At 39.1% G+C, this 24,243-nt stretch overlaps 1 protein-coding gene across 1 annotated transcript in view; it reads left to right on the forward strand.

Moving 5' to 3' along the window:
- Positions 1-224: 224 nt before the first annotated feature.
- Positions 225-24,243, forward strand: part of ARAP2 (ArfGAP with RhoGAP domain, ankyrin repeat and PH domain 2) — a 177,262-nt gene continuing 153,243 nt past the window's right edge. The window contains exons 1-2 of the mRNA XM_012644474.1: positions 225-286; positions 14,286-15,345. Coding sequence (XP_012499928.1) covers positions 14,441-15,345 — 905 coding nt within the window. The 5' untranslated portion in view covers positions 225-286; positions 14,286-14,440. The remainder of the gene's footprint in view (positions 287-14,285; positions 15,346-24,243) is intronic.

A 24,243-nucleotide genomic window follows, 5' to 3' on the forward strand; every position in this document is an offset into this window, starting at 1 on the left:
CCGCCCGGCAGCGTGCGGGGACCGTGGAGGAGGAGGCGGCCCCGCGCCCGGGGCGGAGGGGCGAGAACCGAGCGCCCCGCGCAGGGAGAGGCGCTGGGGATCCCCGCCCGCCCGGTGCGCGCGCAAGGCGAGTCCTCGGGGCTCCGGGTGGGGGGCCCGGCGCGGGAGGGCCGGGGCTTTCGGCGCTTCTCGGAGTGCACTTCCAGAACGCAACGTGCTCGGCTCCGACTGCTGCCCCCTGGATTTCGCTCCCGCGCGTGGGCGTTTGAAGGGAAACCAGAAGCTGGTAAGTGACACAGAGACTCCACTTCTGGGATTTGACCCGGGAAACTGACGATCCGGATAGACAGCCAGACTCCCCGCCTTGCTTCTCCACCCCCGAATAAAAAGGAGCTGTAGCGAGTTCCGGGCACCAGGTTACTGACTCGGTAGAGATAATGACTTTGCCCCGGTCTCGGTGCTCCCCCGCACCCTGCTTGCTATGCACTTTGAGACGACAGGCCTGTTAATTAACTTTAATTACAATCATTTGGCCTCCACCTGCCTGAACTCAGCACCACACACGGGGACCTGTCGGCAGTGAGTTTACCAGATTTATCTTTCTCGTTTACTTATGGAGATAGTTTCTCTTGGGAGAAGTGACTGATATCCACCTATTTAGTGAAGTAAGTTTTATTTTATTTAATTCCGGCTTGTTGTCTTAAACACTTCTCCCACCTCCTTGAGGCGGTCTGGAGTTATTTCGACTTGGGGGAAGGCTTCGTGAAATTATATAACCATTGATAATTAGAGGAAAAATCCAGGAGAATAATAAGCTAGTTTGTGCGGAAGAATGACATTTTTAGGTTGTTGCAAGTTTGTGTAGGGATGGCAACATTTTTTTGCAAGCTTGTCCTTGGAGAAGGCTGCTCAGTGGAATATAGCCTTCGTGTTAAAAAAAAAAAGTGTATTGAAAATAAGCTATTTTTAAAAGTACATTTAATCGAATGTCATTGTTATTACCAATAATAGTATTGTACTTACAAGCTCAGTATCGATTTCTCCTCACTTAAGCACTCTCCACCCGCACAAGTTTATGGAACGTTGCCCATAAGTAATTGGAAGATGAAGTTTATGGGTGTTTTAAAAAGGAAGCTAACTTTAAGGAAAAAATAAATAAATACCTTTAAAGTCTTATTTGTGACTTTCATACATTTACAGGATAAATATTGAGGGAAAATTCTTATGACATTCCACTGTTTAACAATGTTTACAAAAGAAAAAAAAATGGGTCATGGAACTAGGCTAGAGCCTAAAGTGGAAATACCTTCCTGGCTCCTTTCCAAACGTATATTTAACACACACACATTTAAGGTGGGTCCTAACACCATGAGAGTTTTATATAGACTTGATTTGTCAGCACTTAGAGATTTATTTAAATTAAAACGTACCTAGAGGGTAAGTCAAAGGGCTCGTTAAAACGTATTTATGTGGGTGAGCATGTGTTTGTATTTTTTTCTTCCTATGCAAGCCTGTCAGATTTTATGTGGGTTGCCTATGAAAGGAAAAGCTGATGGTACATTTAAAAACAAATTCTTATTTTTCTGATATCACTGCCAGTTTCTCATGGTGTAAGGTTCATACTTATGCAATTAATACTTTTCAGATTCAACTGCGCTAAGTTATAGTGGTTGAAATATAGAACTCAGATTATAATGAGTTGCAGTTTCCTTAAAAAACTTTTACATTAGCACATTGAAACTGTGAAGTTTTCAAAACCTGTTTAGGTTCTGGGTTACAGACCTCATGATATCCAATAGGGTATTTTTTGTTTTGTTACTTTCTAGCCCGCCTCACTGCAACACTGAGAAAGTTTGGTGAGAGTGACTATAAAAATGCTAAGTGTAAATGATGGTCATTGCTTTAGTAACCTTCTTTTAACATGTATTTCCTCCTCTCCCCTCTAAACTAGTATTTATTAACTAGTTTATTGGGTCCAGTCTTTGCACATACTACACTGTAGGGATTTTTGGAATTCTCTATAAAGTATTAATTAGTTGGAGAAGTTCTTAATAGTGTTGGAAATATGTCTTAGCTTTGACCCGATGTGATGAATGTGAGAGTAGAGGCTGTGAGGAGCCATCTGGTTATCATTTTATTTATTGCTTTTTAAATATTGGCCAGATTAAATATATAATGGTAGTTAAGCCATTTTGCTCCTTTCTTTCTTTCTTTAATTGAAACAATACTCGATGGTATTCTCTTCGCATAATTGTTTCTAATTAGAAGTCTGACCTGTGAAATTTTGTTACAGTTTCAACTCAGCACAAGCTTACTTCTTTACCATGCTAGTGAGGGAACAAAGGGGTCCTGATCTGGATTGGAGTAGTCATTTTGCTGGGCAGATTCAGAGATTAAAAACTATTTGTGAAGAGGTAGGGAGAATTATTTTTCTTATGCCATTTGTGTACACAGGTGGATGAGTAGGTGAGGGAATACTCAGGAAGGGGCCGATAAGACAGTTTATCTTGCCATGATGGTTCTCACAAAAATAGGATGAAAAACGCACAAAACTCTACTGGTTACAGTACATAGCTTTAGGAAGAGGGAAGAATGATTTGATCTGTTTGGAGTGGGAGAGATGATCTATTAAGGAAGAGCAGAAGAGGAGTGTGGTCTCCATGCCGATTATCAGGTGACTTGGTCTCATGGGGGTGGTGATGGTGAGAGGGACTGCTGAGACCTTTGCACTTACCCTACTGTTCAAGGCCCTCCACAGCTGACTCCAGTCTGCCTGCTGGTGTCCCCTTTTATTACTTGGTTGAATCCTAGGTCCATCTCAGCTATTCTGCCTCCCTGCTGTTGCCTGAGAACATCTCCCTCTATTCCTCCTTTGTAGGCATTCCTTCTACTTCAGATGCTTCACCAGCTGTATTTCTACCTACGCATCTTGAAACTCCTCTCCATAGCTTCTTCACTGGTCACTCCATCCTCAGAGCTCTAAATTGCGTAGTAGTAGCTTGCTGTGTTCATGTAGTTGATTTGAGATTTTTCGAGTTCCTAAGCACTCATGAAGGATGATGGTGCCACTTCTCCATTAATTAAAAATGAAACAATACTAAAATGTAAACCACGTGAAAGTCAGCTTCATAAAATTTGATTTTTCTCATCATTACAATTTAAGTGGTTTTTTTGAATGCATCGATTCTTCCCCAAAATTTTGTTTTGTGTTTGTTTTGGGGCATTCTTTCTGTATTGACACTTACAAAGTAGTAAAGATTGCTCATATGCATGTCATTTTCTTTTGCTTGTCATGTCTAATTTATCTCTTTGAATTTTAAATTCTTGGAGGGAAGGCATTGTATCTTCACTTTCTTTGTAGCACTTAGCACTGTTCTCAAATAAGATAAAAGATGCTTTTATCTTGAACTGCAAATATTTCCCCCTATTATCTTGGAAAGACTAGTGTTCCTTAAATATTTATTGAATGAGTAAATGTGAATAAATGGGCCAATAAGTTAGGAGACATTTGCTGAGATACCCTCTTTTTATAACAAAAGGAGACTTTGACAGTTACTGAACCAATGGGAATAAGCCCTCAAACTCAGTTGGAAAAGAGGTCAGGGTGCTATTTATAAATGCAAAGAGAGGAAACTGTTCACAGTAGGCTATTTTGAAACATCTGGTTGTTAGTCTAAAAATGTGACTCTTACATTCAGAGAAATGGTGGAGTATACATTTGTATGAAAGTTTTAAAATTCTGCTCTTGTAAAAACTCTGGAAGATGAAATCTTTCTCTGGTTTCCCAAGAATTATAGCTCTATTGTAGAGATCTGTCCATTAGAAAAAAGCATTCACAAACCTTAGTCAATTAACTTAAAACCTGAATGGAGAGGTTGAAAGAGAAAAGATTACTGAAGCTACGTGGATTATCAAGCTTTTAACTATTGAGATACTGTGTAAAACACCTAAACCTACCTATTACCTATGTTTCTAATAAGGTCTTATATGAAGTAAAAGAATTAGCATTTCTGGCCTTCACTGGATGTGGAAATGGATATTAAGTTCTAGATTTTTAAGAAATTGTGTTTTTCAGATTGCATAATAAATAATCAAAACATAGACAAATCCTTACTCTTTGATCCAAGCCATGAAATAATTTTACTCAGAGCCTCGCTTTTCTCAGTTCAAACTTCAGTTATTCTCCATCTAGTAGACACTAATGAAATCCTAACTGCTTGCCAGGCACTGTTCTAAGATCTTAGTGCATACTTCGTCATTTCGTCCTCAGAATAGCCCTCTGAGGTAGGCCTGTTTTCATCCCTGCTTACAGAAGACAACAGTGAGGCTCAGGAAAAGAAAGGAATTTTCATAAGGCCATATAAGTAGCACATAACAGAGCTGGCATCTCCATAATCACTGTGCTTTGTATCCCAGGTCTAAAGTCTTCAGATGAAATCATCATTTTCGTAACTCTAACCACATCTGTATTTTACTGAATTAATGAAACTGTGCTTACTGCTGTGTTAGGTGCATTGTGGGTTTATGAGAAGAATGATTTACAGTGCTAATTTGAAGGAATGTAATATTACTATGGAGGCAGAAGAATACTGCTCAGACCAAGTGCAGTATGATCAAGTGCAATATTGTATACAACAAATACATTAATAATAGCCAGCACTTATTGTACCCTTGTAATTTGTCAGGTATTGTTATATATATCTCACATATTTCACTTATTTTTTTCTAACAGAAATACTATATGACATATATTATCCTCATTTTACAAATGGAGAAACCAAGCTTCAGGGACAGTGAATAATTTAATCAAAGTTTGCTGTTGAAAAGTGGGGAAGCCTGTATTGGAATTCAGGCATTGTGCTGTCTATACCAGCAGTCCCCAGTCTTTTTGGCACCAGGGACCAGTTTCATGGAAAACAGTTTTTCCACAGACCAGGGGGCTGTGGGGTGGTGGTTTCGAGATGACTCAAGTGCATTACATTTATTGTGCAGTCAACCCTCTCTGCTAATGGTAATCTGTGCTTGCACGCGCTCCCCAGCACCGGCATCACCGCCTCAGCTCCACCTCAGGTCATCAGGCATCAGATTCCCATAGGGAGTGTGCAACCTAGATCCCTCGCATGCGCGGTTTACAGTAGGGTTCATGTTCCTGTGAGACTCTAATGCTGCTGCTCATCTGGCAGGAGGCGGAGCTCAGGTGGAGATGTGAGCGATGGGAGCTGCTGTAAATACACGTGAATCTTTGCTGGCTTGCCCGCGCTCACCTCCTGCTGGGTGGCCTGGTTCCTGACAGGCCACGCACTGGTACTGGTCTGCATCCTGGGGGTTGAGACCGCAGAGATATATGACTGCCTGGTTGGAATTAACAAGGGGCTGAGAAAGGATGGGATAGTCAGCGAAGACTCATTAATGTGGTGTTATTGTATTTTTAAGACTTGAATTGGCCCCTAAAGGAAAGAAGAAAGTCCACGTATGTACAGGGAGTTCATTTTGAATAAAAGCTGAGAGGCTGGCTCAAATCTTCTAGTCTATCTCCCTGTCTCCTTTTTACTGTGGTAAAAAAAAAATACCATAACATTTACCATCTTAACTTTTATTAAGTGTACACTGTTGTGAAACAGACCTCCAGAACTTTTCCATCTTGTAGAACTGAAACTCCATACACATGAAACAATTCCTTTCTCCTCTGCTCCTCTTTGGTAACTACCATTCCACTTCTATTGCTGTGAATTTGATTACTTAAGATACCGCATGTAAGTGGAATCATACAGTGTTTGTCCTTTTTGTGACTGATTATTTCACTTAGCCGATGACTTCAGGGTTCATCTTTGTTGTAGCATTTGACAGGATTTCCTGCCTTTTTAGTAAAGGCTTCTTGGTATTCCATTGTGTGTACATACCATATTGTGTTTATCTGTTCCTCTGCTCAGACATTTGGGTCGCTGCCGTGCCTTATCTCCTTTGGCATAAGATTTAAGGTTAAACCTTTAAGATCGTGGTCAGGTATCTTTTTCTATCTATACTTTCTCTTGCCAAGTGGTTTTTCACCATCACCATTGACAGCTCATATGGCCAGTGAATACTAATTTTGGTGATATTCGATTATTTGATTTTGCTTCATACTGTTAAACGGTATCAGTTGTACTGTAACCCTACATTAGTTGTCTTCCTGGAATGACAGATGCAAAATAAATTGTAATAAACTAAGTTCTATGCTGTGATTTCTTTATACAGTAATTACAAAGATGTTCTCCCTTAATTTGTCATTGGCTCTTAAATCTCAGGCAATTAAATGTAGGTGAATGTAGGCTTCCATGTTTAACATTTACATGGACACATACACCCGTAATCGAACTGAAATGATGTATAAAACTTGAACTTTCAAGGAATGGTATATTTAAGCAGCATCTCCCTCACGTGAATATAAGTGCTTATGCATAGCTAGACAAGGGAGAGGGAGACTGTGAAGTTTTCTATACCACTTTACTATTAAATTAGTTGTGTAGCTAGCTATTAGGAGGCATCATGGTTAACAGTGCAGGTTGTGGAGTCTGACTTAGAATTTTGTCTCCACTATTCATCTCTTGTGTGGTCTTGGGCGTGGGATTTGCCTGCTAAGGCAGATGTGAGGAGTAAATGAGATCTTACACAGATGGTTTGTAAATACTCCACAACTATTGGCTGTTATTAGCAATGTAAGTCTGAGGGAGAATGAAAAAGAGGGTGGGTTTATTTTGGTGGGTGGGGAAGGAGGAGGTCAGAGCCTGTGGGCGACCACAGTTAAAAGAGATGACCAGATTGAGGGGACCGGGATTAGTGTAAGGGGTTTAATGAGGTTGCTGAGCTAGGTGAATGGATAATAGAGGAGAGAGATGCCAAGTGACCAGTATTATGCTTTTCTTGAGGCTAAGCACTCAGCCTAGAACAATGAGCTAGCAGTCTTGACCTTTAACCTTTACAGTCTGCTCTATACTGTGGGATGGAGTCATATGCCAACAAACGTGTTTTCTCTGAACCACTTCCTCTTCTGCACGGTTGTGGCGAACAGTCAAGTTGAACATGCTGTTTTTATGAATACTTGGAGTTAGTATCTTGATATTAAATAATGAATTTGCTTGATGCGCAAATAAATGATACCTGTTTCTTGTGACTATATTCTGTAATGAAGCAAAGGTGAACTTCTGTAAGACCTGTAGCCTGAACTAGTTAATTCATTAGCATGTTACCCACATGGAGCCCTCTAATTTTCCAAGGAATTAGCTATTTCTCCACAATAAGTTTCGTTAGCAAAGTGAAGGCAGGGACACTTTCCTCTTTTATGATTTATAGTGCTGGGCACCGTACGGGTAGCTGGTTAGTTACTGTAAGTTGGAGGAGTGAAAATTGTACCTGAGCTTTCTGTGTCAGGTCCCATTGTAGGGTGTCCTAAGTCACCTTCCCTATCTGCCGGTGCCACTTAGCCATTGAGACCAGCAAAAGCATTTTTCTCACGCATGTCTGCATCTAACCTGGGGAGATAGTTCCATTCCAGTGGGAACCACTGTTCTGGAATACAATAAACTCTCACTGTTGTTAGATTCTGTAAGATTTGTATTGATAACATTGAAAAGTTCCATTATTCATTTAGCAGCCTTATTTATATAAATATTTTCTAAGGTTCCTTTCAGTCCTGTGATCCTGTGATTGTTAAGCCTATTTTGTTACACTTGTAGTTTCTAACTATGCTAAAATTCCCCCCCCCGCCCCCGCCTCCCATTTGGATGTTTCTGATTTTACAATGGTGTGGTCATTTTTTTTTTTTTTTTTTGAATGGATTAATCATATGACTGCATTCAATCGTACCATGCTGTTTTGCCCCCGTGAGAAACCAGAGTCAGGCAAAGGTGTTTCCAGAAGTTGTCAGCACCGAACACTGAATGACTTCATGTTTTAATGAAGTGGCCCGTGGCTTTCAGTTGTTTTCTTTCCTAGTCAACTAGGGGATATGGAAAAGCTCCACTGTTAATGGTGGTGGAGTGGGAGTTTCGGAGGGGCTCACTATAGTGGTTTTTCTTACTTGAGGCATTGCAAGCGGGAAGCCTGTCCCAATCCATGAGTTCTTAAAAGCCCCACATGTAGTTTGGAATGCTTCTAGCTGACTTCCTGCCATGCCCAGCTCCTAATTTGAGGACCTCTTTTTCTCGTGGGAGGAATAGGAGAAATCCGTGTTTTGAAATCAGTCTTTGCTCTTTACTGGCTTGATGGCTTACATGGACAAAAATTTTTAAAACCATGTGTACTTTCCCCTTCTTTCATCTTAAAGCTACTCAAAGCTGGGGAGAAGTTATTCAGCAACATTTATTGAGCACCTGCTATTCCCTGACAGTGTTCAAACTTAAGGGCTGGAACAGTGAAGAGTAGACAAGATCCCTGCCCTCTTGGAGCAGTCAACAGACATCAGGCAGTAATACATGCCGTGAAGACAGATAAAGCAAGGGTGAGGGGTAGTGGGTCACAAGATGTGCTTGTGTGCACAGAGGGATGAGGGAGGGCCTCTCTGAAGAGGGCACATTTGAGCAGAAGCCTACTAAAGTGATGATTGAGCTGCGAGACATGGGTGTATGTTAGGGAAGAAGGTCTGAAAGATGGAACAGCCTGAGGTAGGAACAGATTGAGGCCAGTGCGGTGGCTGTCAGGTGACAGAGGGAGAAGGTCAGAGGAGATGTAGCTGGCAAGTCTCAGGTATGATATGGTGTGACTTTTGTTGTAATGTGAATCATTCTGGCTCCTACATTGGAAATCTGTGTGGGGGCCAGGGGCCAGGACAGAAGCAGGGATATCAGTCCAGGAGGCTATTGCAGTGGTCTAAGATAGATAAGGTGGTGGCTTGGACTAGAATGTGAGCAAGGGATGTGGTGAGGAGTAGTCGGATTCAGGATGTGTTTCCAAGGTAGAGCTCAATAAAGTGTAATAATAAGATACTGTTTATTAAATGATGTGGCAAGCTGGGCATGTAACAGGTGCTCCTAAATGATACTTCCATTTTACTTTTACTTCCTCATTGAAGTGGTTCAAGATAGCCTGGGCAAACACACAACCATGTCTATTTGTACACTCTCCAAACATGTGCTGTGTATATGTCATGCACTGTGTTTATAAACAATTTGGCATGTATTGTGTAGCTGATATGGGTTGGTCATCTTGGCGGAGTTTGTTATAATAATGATAATGGCAAACACTTACTTAGTGTTTGTTATGTCCAATTGGTGTTCTAAGTGCTGTGCATATATTAACTCATTTAATTCTTACAATAGAGGGGAGGGGTGTGGTTTACTGTTAACGCTCCCATTTTGCTGTTGAGGAAACTAAAGCACAGAGAGGTTAAATATGCACCCAAGCTTACAAAGCTAGTAAATGGGAGGACTGGGATTTGACCCAACTTGTCTAGCTTCACTGTCCTGGCTTTTGTAATGTACTATCTATGAAACAAGCAGAGTATGATCAAACACTTGCTATGGTCTGAATGTATGTATCCCCCACTCCCCAATTTATATGTCGAAACCTAACTGCCCAAGGTAATGGTATTAAGAGGTGGGGCCTTTGGGGGGGGGTGATTAGGTCATGAGGGCAGAGAACTTGTGAACGGGATAAAAAAGAGGCCTTTGGGAGCTTGTTTGCGCTTTTGCCCTTCTGCCACGCGAGGACACACAGAAGGCACTGTTTGAGAGGAATGAGCCCTCAGTAGACATCAAATCTGCCTGTGCCTTGATCTTGAACTTCCCAGCCTCCAGAACTGTGAGCAATACATTTCTATTGTTTATAAATTATCAAGTCTAAAGTATAGACAGTCCCCAACTTATGATGATTCAACTTAGGATTTTTCGACTTTATGATGGTGTGAAAGTGATATGCACTCACTAGAAACCGTGCTTCTATGGCGATGTGGGGCAACAGCAGCGGGCTGTAACTCCCAGTCTGCAGCATGGTTTTGACATAGGATATTTCAATTTACGGTGGGTTTATTGGGATGTAACCTTATCATAAATCAAAGAACATCTTCTGTTGAAGCTGCCTGAGTGGACTAAGACAACATGCTAAGCAGTTAATGCGGTGGAAATACAGAGAAGAAAGTGTATGTCTTATTCAGCAGAGACCTCATGAAGGAAAGTGTGTTAGACCTTGAAGAATAGGAAAAAAAATAGCTGTGGGGACATAATGACTGTAGTGGTGAAAATGTAGTGACAGAAGTGAATGTTTACTAAGTATCCCTGTATGAGACACTTGTGGTGGATTGTCTCATTGAGTCCTTACCAATGCTGAGGTACCTTGGAGTGTTTCCATTTTATAGGAGAGGAAGTAATGACACTGACATGGACATGTGTATGTTTAGACTTCTAAAGAGTGGAAGAGGTGGGATTTGAACTTAGTCCGACTCCAGACTAAGTTAGTCTGCAATATGTTAGGGGCATTCCATCCAAGGGGAGGAGAGTGATGAACTTAGGCTCAGGTGGGCTAGTGTAAAGCATGCTTGGGAAGTGTAAAGATTTAGAAATGTAATTACTGAATTGTGTTGCACATCTCAATCATCTTTGGAGGGTGTTTCAAATACAGATTTCTGGGCCCTGTTATCAGCAGTTGTTGCTGTACAGCAGACCACAGACTAGTACCTGGAGAGTCACTGACTGGAGTGTGATATACGTGCCAGTGAGTCCAGTTGGTGGTCAAAACATGGAGAGCTTCAATTTCATATTAAGGAGTTTGCACATGCTAGAATTTTACAGAGTTAGGCCTGCCCATCTCCTTGTATCTAGTGTTGTGCTTAGGGGCTTGACCTTCTAAGGAAGGAACTGGATCTGTGAACATCCTTGGGTGGTCACACAATTAAAAAGTGAGATGATTGGAGGATGGAGCTGACATTTAAGTGCAGAGGGGATTGTAGGGCCTGTGGATGGGATCCTCTTCCAGGTCCTAGAAAGTAATCAGATTCATTTGCCACGTTCAGCATGTTGAATGATAGCAGAGATAGTTTTGGGTAGAACATTTGGTATATTTGTCCTTGATTCAGCCACCCAGGAAGTATGGATGTATACTCCAAAGAAAGGCAAGGACTTTGTGTATTAAAATAAATACTCACACATACACCAATATACACTCACACATACACTAATAAAATAGGTCTCTCAATCACTTCTTCCATCCCTATCAACCTCTTTCCTATCTCTCTTTTTTTTTTTTATTACAGCATATTATGGGGGTACAGATGTTTAGGTTACGTATGTTGCCCTTGCCTCCCCTCCCCGCCCAAGTCCGAGTTTCAAGTGTGTCCATCCCTCGGATGGTGCGCATTGCACTCTTTGTGTATGCATATACCCGTCCCCTCCTCCCCTCGCCCCTGCCTGACATCCAATAGACGTTATTCTTATATGTGCACTTGTGTGTTGCTCAGTTAACATGTTCCAAGTGCTTCGCAGAGTTCTAGGACACTAGCCATGGGTGAATGTGGAGAAAGAAGTGAGTGATTCATTCTGTGTTGATAGAATGCCTTCGCAGAGGAGGGAAATACCTGACTATTCACAGTAATGATTTTAAATGGTGCATAGGAAAGAAGACACAACATATGCAAAAGATTTGGGGCTATTGAACACTTGTTGCCTCAGGGGAATGTTAATTAACAAGAATGAATTAAAGTGAGTGAAGAATGTTGGCATTGTGTTTGGCAGGGGTCGAATGTGAGCCTTGAGTTAGTACATAGGAATGCCTATTATGTAGGAAATATATAAAGTATGATGTTTGGTAAGTAATTGTTGTTTACATCAATTGTACCTGCTATTATTATTATCGTTAGGCAGAGACCGAAATGTGATATGGCACTACGAGCATGATGAGCTTAGACTTTATCCTCTTGAGGATGTGGAGTGACATGCCGACGTTGGATTTTTGATAGTTTGCCGATATGTGGAGACCGGGCTGAGAGACCTGTTCAGAGACTGTCGCAATAATCCAGGCAGGAGATGTAATGAGAATCTGAACCATGATAAAGGCCGTGGGGATGGAGGAGTGTGTTAGTCAGTTCAGCTGCCATAGCAAAATACCGCAGGCTATATGGCTTAAAGAACCGAAATTCATTTTCTCCCGGTGCTAGAGGCTGGGAAGTCCAAGATCCAGTTGCCAGCTGATAAGGTTGCTGGTGAGGGCCCTCTTCCTGGGGATTAGGGGTGGGAGAGAGTGAGCTCTCTGGTGTCTCTTACAAGAAGCTAATCCTATCTTGTTAGGGTCTCATCCTTACGACCTCATTTAACCTTAATTACCTCCCGGGAGGCCCTGTCTCTAAATGCCGCCACGTTGGAGGTTAGGGCTTCAACATGAATTGGGGGAAGGGGGACACAGTTCTGTGCATAGAAAGGAGTAAAATCAGTGTCTTGCCTGCCTCCTTGAATGTGGTAAGACAAGGGTGGACTTGGGAATGCCTTCTGGGCTTTAGATTTGCGGTACTGGCTGGGTGATGGTGTCACTACTTGCCGTAGGATTGGGGAAAGGATCAGAAGGTTTCTTGGTGTGTATTTTATTAAAATTGTTTTTGTCCCATTAAAGTTTTTGTGGAGACTGGTAAGTAAAACTAGGACTTTTGTAATTTCTTCTACCCAAAAAGGAAGGTGCTTCTAATCCTCTTCAATTACTGGCCAATTGGTCATATTTTAAATTCTACAGCGGGTGAATTTTATGTTCACTTGTTGTTCCCTTGGCAATTATTTCTATTTTGTGATGTGCCAGAAAATATAGGCAATACATTTATCTACATAGTAGTTGTGTAGAATAAGAGTGATTTATCTGAAAATTAGGTGTGTATGTGGTGTTGAGGTTTATCTACCTTTTTTTTTTCCTTCCACATTTTGGCATTTTAGGTGTGTGACCCAGTGATACCTTATTGACAAAGATACTTCCTATCTTCCATCTCTTGTTTGTAATTCATTTCTCTGCTTCTGCACTGCTTTCCCTCTTATCCTATACCTGTTTATTTAATGTTTGCTCATGTTTTTAGATAGTTGAGGCAATAGCTTACGGGCAATTGGCAAGTCATACGTATGTGGAGTCCAAGTCGTGCCTTTTGGAGAACTATTGCAATATGTGATTTTCAGCATTGCATCAAAGTTTGCTCAGGGAAATTTACCTTGTTTGGGTGTGTCTCATTTTATTACTTCATTATATGTGTGTTATGCATATTCTGTACTTTTTCCTTTTTATTGAAGCATTATATACAGAAATTTGCACATATGCATTTTTAGAAAGTGATCACATCTATATAACCAGCACCTGGATAAATTGACTTTTTTTTTAATATTATGTTTTTTGGAAGAAAAATGAGCCTATATGAATCTGCTGTGTACACTGGAAAAAAATGTAACCTTTAAACCTTTTCCTTGTCCTTTCGTGTTAGTGTGTTCGCGTTACTGTGTTTTCTGTTACTTAATGTATTTAAAAGTTAGCTAATTATTCAACTAGTGTTACCTTGTATATCAGTATTAATTATTTCTGTATAATGCTGCCTGCTTTTGTGAGATGAAAACCATTGACCTGAGAAGTATGTTCTAACTGCTTTTTAAATCTTTGAAAGTAAGTGTAGTGAAGGGGAAAGTTGTTTATATTTAGCTACTGTTAAGAAAAATTGCCTAAAACTTGGAAGTCAAAACAGTGTTCTTTCAGGCCCTTCTTGGGCATCTTGTTTAACAGGCCTACCCTGGGGATATTTAATTCTAATTCCTGTGCCTGACTTTGCTTTTTGTTGAGTAGAGCCTGGACACTGGGAAGTTACCTGTTAGCTTAGAAATTTTTGTCCAGTAGAAAAGATAACCCCAAATGTTATGGGTTTATTGTCTTGTAGGACATTACCAGTTCTTTATCTAACCTAGTTGTCTTATTCTAATACGTTTTAAAAAATGCCTTTTCTGATGAACTGTGTATACCTGTTCCACAAATGCTCTTGGAACCAGCTTTACCATCTTACTCATTCCCTCGTTAATTAATTATTTGAATAAAATTTTTGATACATGATCATTCTGTATTTGTGTCAGTGTCATTTTTTACCTTTTTGAAAGTCATAGTTTCGTGGCATTTCTGTCCTGTACCTCCACACCATACCTAGGCGTTGACTCTGGAGGGCCTGCAAACAACGCACAAAGATTCCGAACTCCGTGAGTGAGAATTATTGTCCTAATTTCTGTTGTATTTATTCAAAGAAAGCTTATAATGCAAAACTAGATTTTAATACTTAAAATATCTTAATAAGTTACTTTTCTTTTTTTTCGCAGGTGAAAGCACATAAAGCGGTCACTGCGGAGAAAATAACATTTTGAGAAATTTTCTAGTCACAGTCGATAAAGGAGAAACCAACAGAGGAGTGCATCCTCTTGTGTATCTCATTGTCCTGCTTTTCATAATTCAGCTTAGTAATGAAGCCACCATTATGTCTTCAGTCAGTGAAGTAAATGTGGATATTAAAGATTTCCTAATGAGCATTAACTTGGAGCAGTATCTCTCACGCTTCCGTGAGTCTGGTTTTACTACTGTGCGGGACTGTGCAGCGATAAATGATAGTGTGCTACACAAAATTGGAATATCACCTACAGGACACCGCCGGAGGATACTTAAACAGTTACAAATAATCTTGTCAAAAATGCAGGACATGTCAATATATGCAAATGTTCATAAAGCAAAGAAGAATGATGACACTTCAAAGGATCACCATGCTACATCTCCAGGTCAGGATACCTGCGGAGCACTTTCAGATTCTGCTAGTGTTCTGACAACCAGCCCACCACAGTTGGAGACTGTTACAAAAAGTTTTGATGAAATTGATGTTGGTGTGGAAAATAGCCAACCTCTGCAATCAGATGATAAATTGTCTCTTTCTAAACATGACCTTCCTGCTTCAGAAGAACCACACCCAAATATGGAACCTTTTCATGATTCTTTTTTTGGTAGTGAAAATATTAAAATAGAATCTTTGGTTACAAAGAAGACTATGGATTGCACGATCGAAGAACAACAAACAGAAAAAGTTAATTTTATCTCAGAAAATCTCAGCAAGCTTCCTAAGGCAGACCCTGAATGCATTTCTTCAGTTGGCTGTTCAACATCAGAAGAAAATTCTGGAAATGGACCTAATGGTGTATTAGAAAAATCACCACCGTCCCCGTTCTTTCAATTTCAAGGAGAAATGGTTGTAAATGATTTGTATGTTCCATCATCGCCAGTCCTATCACCTATGAGAAGTCGTAGCAAGTTGGTTTCAAGACCATCTCGATCTTTTCTGCTAAGACATCGGCCTGTACCAGAGATCCCAGGGTCGACAAAAGGAATTTCAGGGAGGTAAGAATTTTTATGATAAGTGTAAGTATTCAGTTTGAGGGAATTTAGTTATTTTTTTAAACAGTTATATTTTCAGTGTTCCTTTCTAAATTGAATTAACGTTTATTCTACCAGCCTTTTCTTCTCTTTCAGAAATTTTCCTCGTGCCATTGTATGTTACTTCCCAGAGTCTGTTTCCAATAGAAATAAATCTTATAACTGCCTGGAACTCTTTAGCTTTTCCCTGTTAAATTGGGGGAAACATCCCTTACCCTAATTCTACCTGGGCATTTCTTCCCATACCTTTCCTCCACGCCTGGAATTGTAGTCTTTTCCATTAGTGCAGTTCTCATATTTGAGTTTCTGACTATGTTTCCCCATTAGATTATTTATTCTTTGGCAGGGAATATGTCTTCAACGTCTCTATCTCTGCTGCCAGGAACAATGCTTGGTGCCAGTTAATAATTCAACACGTGTCTGTTGAAGTTGTTCCCAGTCAGTGTGCTAGGTGGGAAGGATGTAAAAAAGAATGAAAGGACTTGCAGTCTAGTGTAGAGGACAAGTGTCAAAAGATGGTAACAGTATAGTTATGAAACCAGGTTCGTTAGAGACTACAACTCTGGGACCCCAAGGAGGGGTCCCACCAGTGTAGATGACTGCATGGAGGAAGTAGGTCATTGGTATCCTGAGGTCACTGAACAGTTTGAGAGGAGCTGATTTTTTTGCAGCAGAGAGAGCTTTCCTCTGTTTCTCAACGTTATACCTAAAATAGTTATGGTTTTCTCCAGGGTTGGGGTGCGATATTACTTTTTCCACTAAGAGCTATCACTTGCTTCTCTGCTGGGAGACCTGAGGCTGTTCAAGTTTGACTGCTACTGCAGTGGCACTAAAGGCTTTACACACTTCCTGCACTGGCACCAGGCTGGCCTTTCTGCAGGTTTCCCCTTCGCTCCTAGAACCTGTGGCTGCTACTGATTCTGTTGCCCTTAGGCATCTTTGGTCATTGCAGTGCAAGTTGTATTCGCAAGAGAAAAGGTAGCAATTTAGTGTTTCCCAGGGAAAACATGGCAATTTGCAAGATTGTTAATTTAAGGATCTCCTATTAGCCATAAAGTCTTTGATGGCAGAGGCCCTAATTAATTTGGCTTTATCTTGACATCCCTAGTGCCAATAGCAATGTCAGGTATTTACAAGAAAATCAATAGTAATAGTGTTATTTATTAAACACTTAAGTGCTAGTTTGGTTTATAAGTTTCTATGGCTTATCCCATGTTCACGAAGGCCCTGTGAAGTAGATAATGTTCACCCCATTTTACTTACAAGATAACTGGCTCTAAGGTTAATTTTCACAGGATCACAAAGGTAGTGAACTGGGATTTCATTCTAGTACCTTCTACTCCAGAACCCACTTTGTTAATCACTCATTTAATAAATATTTTTAAGAATGTTGATTGCATATGTAAGAATTAGATTATTTCTTGGGATTGAAGAAGGCCACTAATTTTTGTATGACAATTTAGCATTTAAAATATTTTGCTAATTTCGAACAATTAAAGGAAAGTAAATGAAAAATTACAAATCTTCAAATGGCAAAAGCTTTTAACATGTGAGAAGGGTCTATTATGAGTACACAGGTTAAAACTGCAACTTTGACAGAAAAGAATCCTTTTGGGAGTTGTAAAGATAGCTTCAGATAAGAAACATTTGGTTTAAGTTTCAAACAGTATGTGCTATTTTTCATGAATTTTACAGAGAGTAATTTGATGCTCATTCAGTTGTATAGGGGCAGCAAAAGTCCACCTCCTTCCTCTTAGGGTCCTAGCTGGGTCTGGGAATTAAATTGATATAAGACAGATCAACAGGAGAAAAGCATGCAAATTTATCTAATGCAAGTAATACACATTTTATGTGGCACGGGAACTCTCATAAGGAGATGAAGACCCAAAGAAGCAGTTACTGTCAAACACTTATGTGCTGAATTCCACAAAGAGTAATAGGATGTGAAAAAGTAACTAAATTATATGGGCAGGCCCAAAAGATAAGAGTTATCTTAACAAGGTCCGTAGAGAATTCTTTCTACCTCAACTTCTTGTCCTTGAGGATAGGCTGTTATTCCTTTCACATGGGAATTGCATCTCCTGCTTTTAAGAAACAGCTGCAAGGTCAGAGTGATCTTTTTGCACCTGCTGTTCTCCAACACTTGAATTAAGTGTCTTTCGTTCAAAAATAGTCAATATGCCAGAGTGGTATCTTTTCAATTGCTTCAGTTGTAAACATAAGCTTCGTTTCATATAAAGGCTCGTTACTCACTTTGTATCTTTGAAAATGAGAATTGAAACAACATTAAAATTAGTAGGAAATAATTTAGTGCTAGCTGTGCCATGACACTATTTTCAATGTGATTTTTAGGTCAGATGACCCATCGTAATCTTTCTTTTCTTTGTGCTAATGATAGTAAATGAAAATTATGCTTTTGTGGTGCTCAGATCATAAAATGAACAAGTAAATTAAAATATTTTCAGACTTCATTATTTTTCCTATGGTTCATCCCTGTGTTGCAAATAGTAACGGCAAGATTTTCAAGTGTTATAATGTGACTTTTTAAATAAAACAGTGAATTTTATAATGAGTTTCTCTCTAGTCAAATAATATCTACAAATGATATATAGTACCTTCCTCGATACACCAAATAAAATACTTCTTTGTGGCCAGTTCTTTTTAATGTAATTATAAATTAAACATTTCATACAACTTTTCAAAGAAATATGACCCTGAAAGTGTTTTCCTGATATGAGGCTCTTTGTTTCTCTCTCCTGGACACTGTACTCTCCCTGCCTCCTTCCTCCTCACACATCTGACACAACTGACCCTCAGGTCAAATGGGTTGTCATTGTTCTTGCCCTGAGTTCTTCCCTGAATTCCTACCTGCTCCTTTTCTCCTGAGGGCTGGGCTGGGTGGAGCTGTGCTGGGCAATAACCTCAAGTTATCTTTTAATTCCTATCTCTTGAGAGCCAGATGAGAGCTATCCTTGAGCACCAGCGCTTTCCTTATTACCTTCACCTGGAGATCTCCCTAGGCTCTTGGAGTTCTCTGAGCAGAAACCAGCTGCAACCAGCAGCTTGCCGTTGCCATGGGAATCCTAGGTTTGTGCTGTGGCCCTGCTCAGGAGAGTCCTCTTAGTTCTTAAGACAGGAAGAAACAGGTATCTTACAGCTACTGAGTAGGTACCTTTCTCCTCCTCTGTTTAATGATTTTTATCCATCTTTCATGCAACTGTGCTATCCTAGGCATAACTCACAAAACCCTCCTCTGTTGTAGGAGAATGTTTTGGGGGAAGGGAAAATGAGGAAGAAGTAATGGGAAGGGGATGGTAAGCAAAGCCGCACTGTTGTGGGACTATATCTGTTATAAATTGATGTAATATATTGACCGTTGGAGGTCTTTTCAAAAGTTTGAAATCTAAACATGAAATCTCCAGCATTCTTTGAATTTTTATTGAAAATAAAAATCTTAGATTTTTTCCTCTGGATCTACATAGACATTCAAAATGGTTAAAATTGTTTTATAGATTTCAATTTCGAAATCTATATGAGCAAAATGTGTACAGAAAAGTAATAAACAATTGCACTGGATATCAAAAATACAGAAAGTCATATCTTTTTCATGTTAAAGAAAAAATTTACATTTCACATTATAGCAGAAAAATGCTTACTTACCCTAAAATTCAGATTTTTAAATTTTAAAATGCTTCTTAACAAACTATGAAAAAATATGCTAATTATTTCAGTATTTTCTAAATTTTGACTTGGACATCTAAATAATTGAATCAAAATTTAAATAGTTAATAGATTTATGATTACAGGATAGATGAATCAGCTTGATATTCCTTACAAGTTAAAAAGTTACTACATTTAAACTTTATTTTTGTAAATAAAAAATTCTACCTTGTTTGAAAAAAGTATATATTCAGCTTCAACTTTGCTAGTAGATTAAAAAAAATTTCATGATAATGGTTGTAGACTTATGTGATGCAATCCTTCTTTAATGATCATTTATTCTTATCCTAAGGATGTTTTTTGGAACTTCGCAGATTGAGACTTAATTTTCTGTGCATTGTAAATTTCACGTTATTGGTCTGTGTTGTAGTTAACCCACTCTCATGCTGTCTGAATTCAGACTTTTGTGTTTTGGTTAGATATGAAAACCTCTGGGCAGTTTTAAACTGCTGCCTAATGGCTGTGGTTGTTTTTCTTTTGAAGTGAACTCTGTAATGAACTGTAGTCTGTTACCAGTTGTGAGAACTGCATTTTTTTAAACACACGTTTCATGAAATGATAATCGATACATGGTATGTAATTATTTTTTTGGTGTGGCTGCCTTGCCAAGTAATGGGTAAGTATAGTTCATAAAGGGAGACCTTGACATTACCTTTATGCCACTGCTTTTCTGGGCAGTTTTAGTGATTAAAAAAAATGTTAAAAAATGACGTCTGTAGATATGCTTAAACATTCACTTTGATAATCAGAGTTACTCATTGCTTTCCCTTTTTCATGCAAGTTCTTTAAACGTTTTTATTCTGATACCAGTGATAGTTGTCTTTGCCTCTCTGGATACAATTACAAAATACTGTAGACTTGGTGGCTTAAACAACAGAAATTTATTTTCTCACAGTTCTGGAGGCTGGAAGTCTGAAAGCAAGGTGGCAGCACAGTTCGGTTCTGGTGAGGGCTCCCTACTGGCTTTCCGATGTCCACCTCCTTGTCTGTCCATATGGCCTTTCTCAGTGCCTGGGCTCGGGGACACAGGTCCATCTCCAGGGTCTCTTTTTATAAGGCTGCTAGTTCTACTGGAATAAGGCCCTGCCCTTACGACCTCATTTACCCTTAGTTATTTCCCAAAGACCCTATAGCCTTAGGGCTTCAACGTATGAATTTTGTGGGGACACAATTTGGTCCATAAGAATAGTTTTTCTTTACTTGCCTGAAAATTTGTTAATTCTCTAAGTAATAAGACTTGGGCATTTTCAAAGCCCTTACAAACACATTACAGCCTTCAGGTAAAGATTGTTTATAGTAGACCAGCCCATCAGAATTAAACATCTGCAGATTCCCTTTATATTCAGAAAAAAGAAAAAATTGAATTAGGGTTTTAAAAATAATGAAACTATATGGGGAAAATATTTACAAAAGACTAAGTTAATATGACTTAGAATTATTGATGTTTTTATTTTTTATTTGGGGTTTTAAACCTTTTATTTGAAAGTAAGTTTTAACTTATTAAGAGAAAACTTAAACATTCCCTTTTCGAAATCTGGAAATCAAGCTTTGTCTGTACATACACACTTTATTCCCCAAGCTCTTTTGCATATGGAACAATTTCTGAACCTATCAAATAATGACATATATACTTGTATGTTCGTGGTACTTGGAACACTTTTTCAGCAATTTATTAGCTTGTTGAACCCTGTATTGGTCTAAGGTGCTGAGGCGGAGGGAGAACAGGTATCCTGCAAAGATGAAGATGAGGTTGCAACTCTCAGGGAATTTATGGGGAGAAGAGGCCCCTTCTCAGGATTTGGAGTTAAGGTAGTAAGTCTATCTTCCTGGTCAGGGACTGTAGTATAAGCCTTCTTTAAGAAAAAGTTTGAAAATGACACAAAAATACCAAGACAAAATTAACCTGGTATTTCACTTAATATTATTTTTGATGTTAGTCCATGTTAATGCATGTATTTTATGCAATAACTACTATATAGTATCTTATTAAAAGAAAACACTATTCCCATTAGGTTGTTGACATTTCTTCACTGTCAACAGAAGAGCGTTCAATCTGAGGACTTTAAGAAACAAGTGCACTTTAAGTTTACCATGAGGACCAACCATTCTTTTCCCCAATAAAAATAATAAAAATTTGCTCATTCTTGCCGAGTGTTCACATTGTGTAGGGCACTGCCTTATGTTCTTTAAAAGTATGATCTTATTGATCATCGTCATATTCCTAGGCAGCAGGTCCTGTTTTTTTCCCTCCTTTAATAAATGTGGAAACCAGGTTCAGAGCTGTTAGGTAACTTGACCAAGATCACAAAAGCATAATAACGAAAGATGATGATGACTAATGCTGGGTTTTTGATTTTTATAAATGAGTCATGCTTTACATTTCAAATTTAGAAGCAGTTTTCAGGATAATGGGAAAATAATAGGACAGAGATGGAAAGACAAACTTAACATTGAATTCTGGCTTTGCCTCTTCTTAGCTGTGGGATTTGGGGTTGCAGAACCTGCCTTCCTTATTGGTAGGATTAGGACACCAACTCCTACCTCATAGGGTTGTTACAAGGAATTATTGTGAGATACAGAGATATAAAGCCCCTAACATAATGCTTTGGGCATAATAGATATTAGAATATAAGAGAGCTTGTGATAATTTATTAGTAGATAAATAAAAATATAAATTGTTAACCTAGAGTTTTAAAAGCACCTTGTTTCCTATGTTGAGCTAACGTTTCACCTGCAGTAGTTCAACTGAACTTGATTTGTAGATTTGGTAATCCCTTATAGGTGGATATTGAATAGTGAAATCAATAAAAATCATTATAAACTTTTTCCTTTACATTTTATGTGACTAATAGTAAAATCGACAAAATATTGCTTTAAAATACCACTAATGGATATACTAGAATAGTTGAAAATCTTTCTTTCTTTATATACTTTTATTAGTAAGTTAAAATTTATTTATTTATTTATTTATTTTGGTGACAGGGTCTTGCTCTGTTGCCTGTGCTAGGGCTAGAGTGTAGTAGTGTCATCGCAGCTCACTGTAACCTCAAACTCCTGGGCTCAAGTGATTCTCTTGCCTCAGCCTCTTGAGTAGCTGGGACTACAGGCACATGCCACCACTTCTGGTTAATTTTTATTTTTTGTAGAGACAGATTGGTCTTGAACTCCTGGCCTCAAGTGATCCTCGCGCCTTGGCCTCCCAAAGCGCTAGGATTATAGGTGTGAGCCACTGTGTCTGGCCTGATTTTATTTTATTTTTAAATTAACCATTGTGGATTAGAATGTAGGCTGTGGAACTAGACTATCTGGGATTGAATCCCAGATACTTACGAGCTGTGTGACCTTGGGCAAGTTACTTACTCCTTTGTGTGCCGATTTCCTCTTTAAAAGCAGATAATCTTATTTCTTGTTTGTGGCTATATTTTTTATGTCTATACTTTATATGTGTGTATATATACACACACACACTCATGTGTCCCTTACTGATGGGCACACCTTCTGAGAAATGCATCATTAGTCAGTTTCTTCCTTGTGTAAACACACTGCACAAACCTAGATGGTATAGCCTACTATCCATCTGGCCTATGTGGTATAGCCTGTTCCTCCTAGGCTACAATCCTACGCAGCATGACACTGAATACTGTCCGCGATTGTAACATTTCTGTTACATTTACAAATACTTACATTGTAAGTATTTCGGGTATTCAGGTATGTCTATACATAGAAAATGGACAGTAAAAATATGCTATAAAAGATGAATGATACACCTGTATAGGGCATTTACTGTGAATGGAACATGCAGGACTGGAGGCTGCTCCGGTTAAGGCAGTGAGTGAGTGGTGAGTGAGCGGGAAGGTCTCTTACTGTACACTACTGTAGACTTTGTAAACATTGCACACTAAATTTATAGAAAATATTTTTCTTTCTTCAATAATAAATTAACCCAATAAGTTAACCTTAGCTTACTAAAACACAAGCACATTGTACAGCTGTACAAAAATATTGTCTTTCTTTATATCCTTATTCTATAAGCTTTTTTCTGTTTTAAAACCCATTTATTTATTTTTACTTTTAAACTGCTTTTGTTAAAAAGTAAGACACGCGCACACATTAGCCTAGGCCTGCGCAGAGTGGGATCGTCAGTGTCATTGTCTTCTGCCTCCACGTCTGTTCCACCGGAAGGTCTTCCACAGCAGCGACACCGTGGAGCTGCCGTCTCCTCCGATAACAATGCCTTCTCCTGGAACATGCCCTAAAAGACCTTCCTGACGCTATTTTACAGTTAACTGTTTTTTTTTAAGAGGAAGAAGTATACTCTGAAATAAGATAAAAAGTATAGTTTAGCAGATACATGAACCAGTAACATAGCTGCTCGTTACCATTAATTATTACGTACCGTACGTAATTGTACACGCTATGCTTTATGAGACTGGCAGCGCAGTAGGTCTGCTTATGCCAGCATCACCTCAAACATGCATGCTTTGCACTGTGATGTTACAGTGGCTACGGTGTCACTAGGCACTAGGAATTTTTCAGCTTCATTATAATCTTGTGAGACCACTGCTATATATGTGATCTGTCGTTGACAAAACCCTTCTTATGCAGCACAAGTCCGTATGTACACATGTATACACACATAAAATTCTGACATCTGTCTGGCATATTGTAAATGCTCAGTAAGGATCAGTAATACTTATTTTCAGTGCAAGTTACCAGAGGTGTAGAAAATTTGAGTATGCTCCACTTAAGGGTTCAAATCAGTCATATGTACTTGTGTTAGTAATATACACATATGAGCAAATAAGTACAGCGGTATAAAAGTATCAAGAATGTGGAGACGATGAACAAATACAGAATGAAGTATTTTTTTAATCCTTTGGTAAAATTCTGTGCCTTTCCCCTGCCAAAGACAACTTCTCTCCTGACATCAAATGGTAATCACTTTTGTGCTTTTAAAAATTTTTACCTTTTAAGTATATCCCAACTAGTGTAGTTTTGTTTGTTTTGTGAATTTAAGAAAATGCAGTTATATAAGGAGTAATGTTTTGGTCAAACTCATTTTGCTTAGCTTTGAGAATTGTCCATGTTGATGCCTGTGGTTATAGTTTATTCATTTGCACTGCTATGTTGTATTTTATTATT

The sequence above is a fragment of the Propithecus coquereli genome, unplaced genomic scaffold, assembly GCF_000956105.1.
Source record: "Propithecus coquereli isolate 6110/MARCELLA unplaced genomic scaffold, Pcoq_1.0 Scaffold213, whole genome shotgun sequence".
Lineage (NCBI taxonomy): Eukaryota > Metazoa > Chordata > Mammalia > Primates > Indriidae > Propithecus > Propithecus coquereli.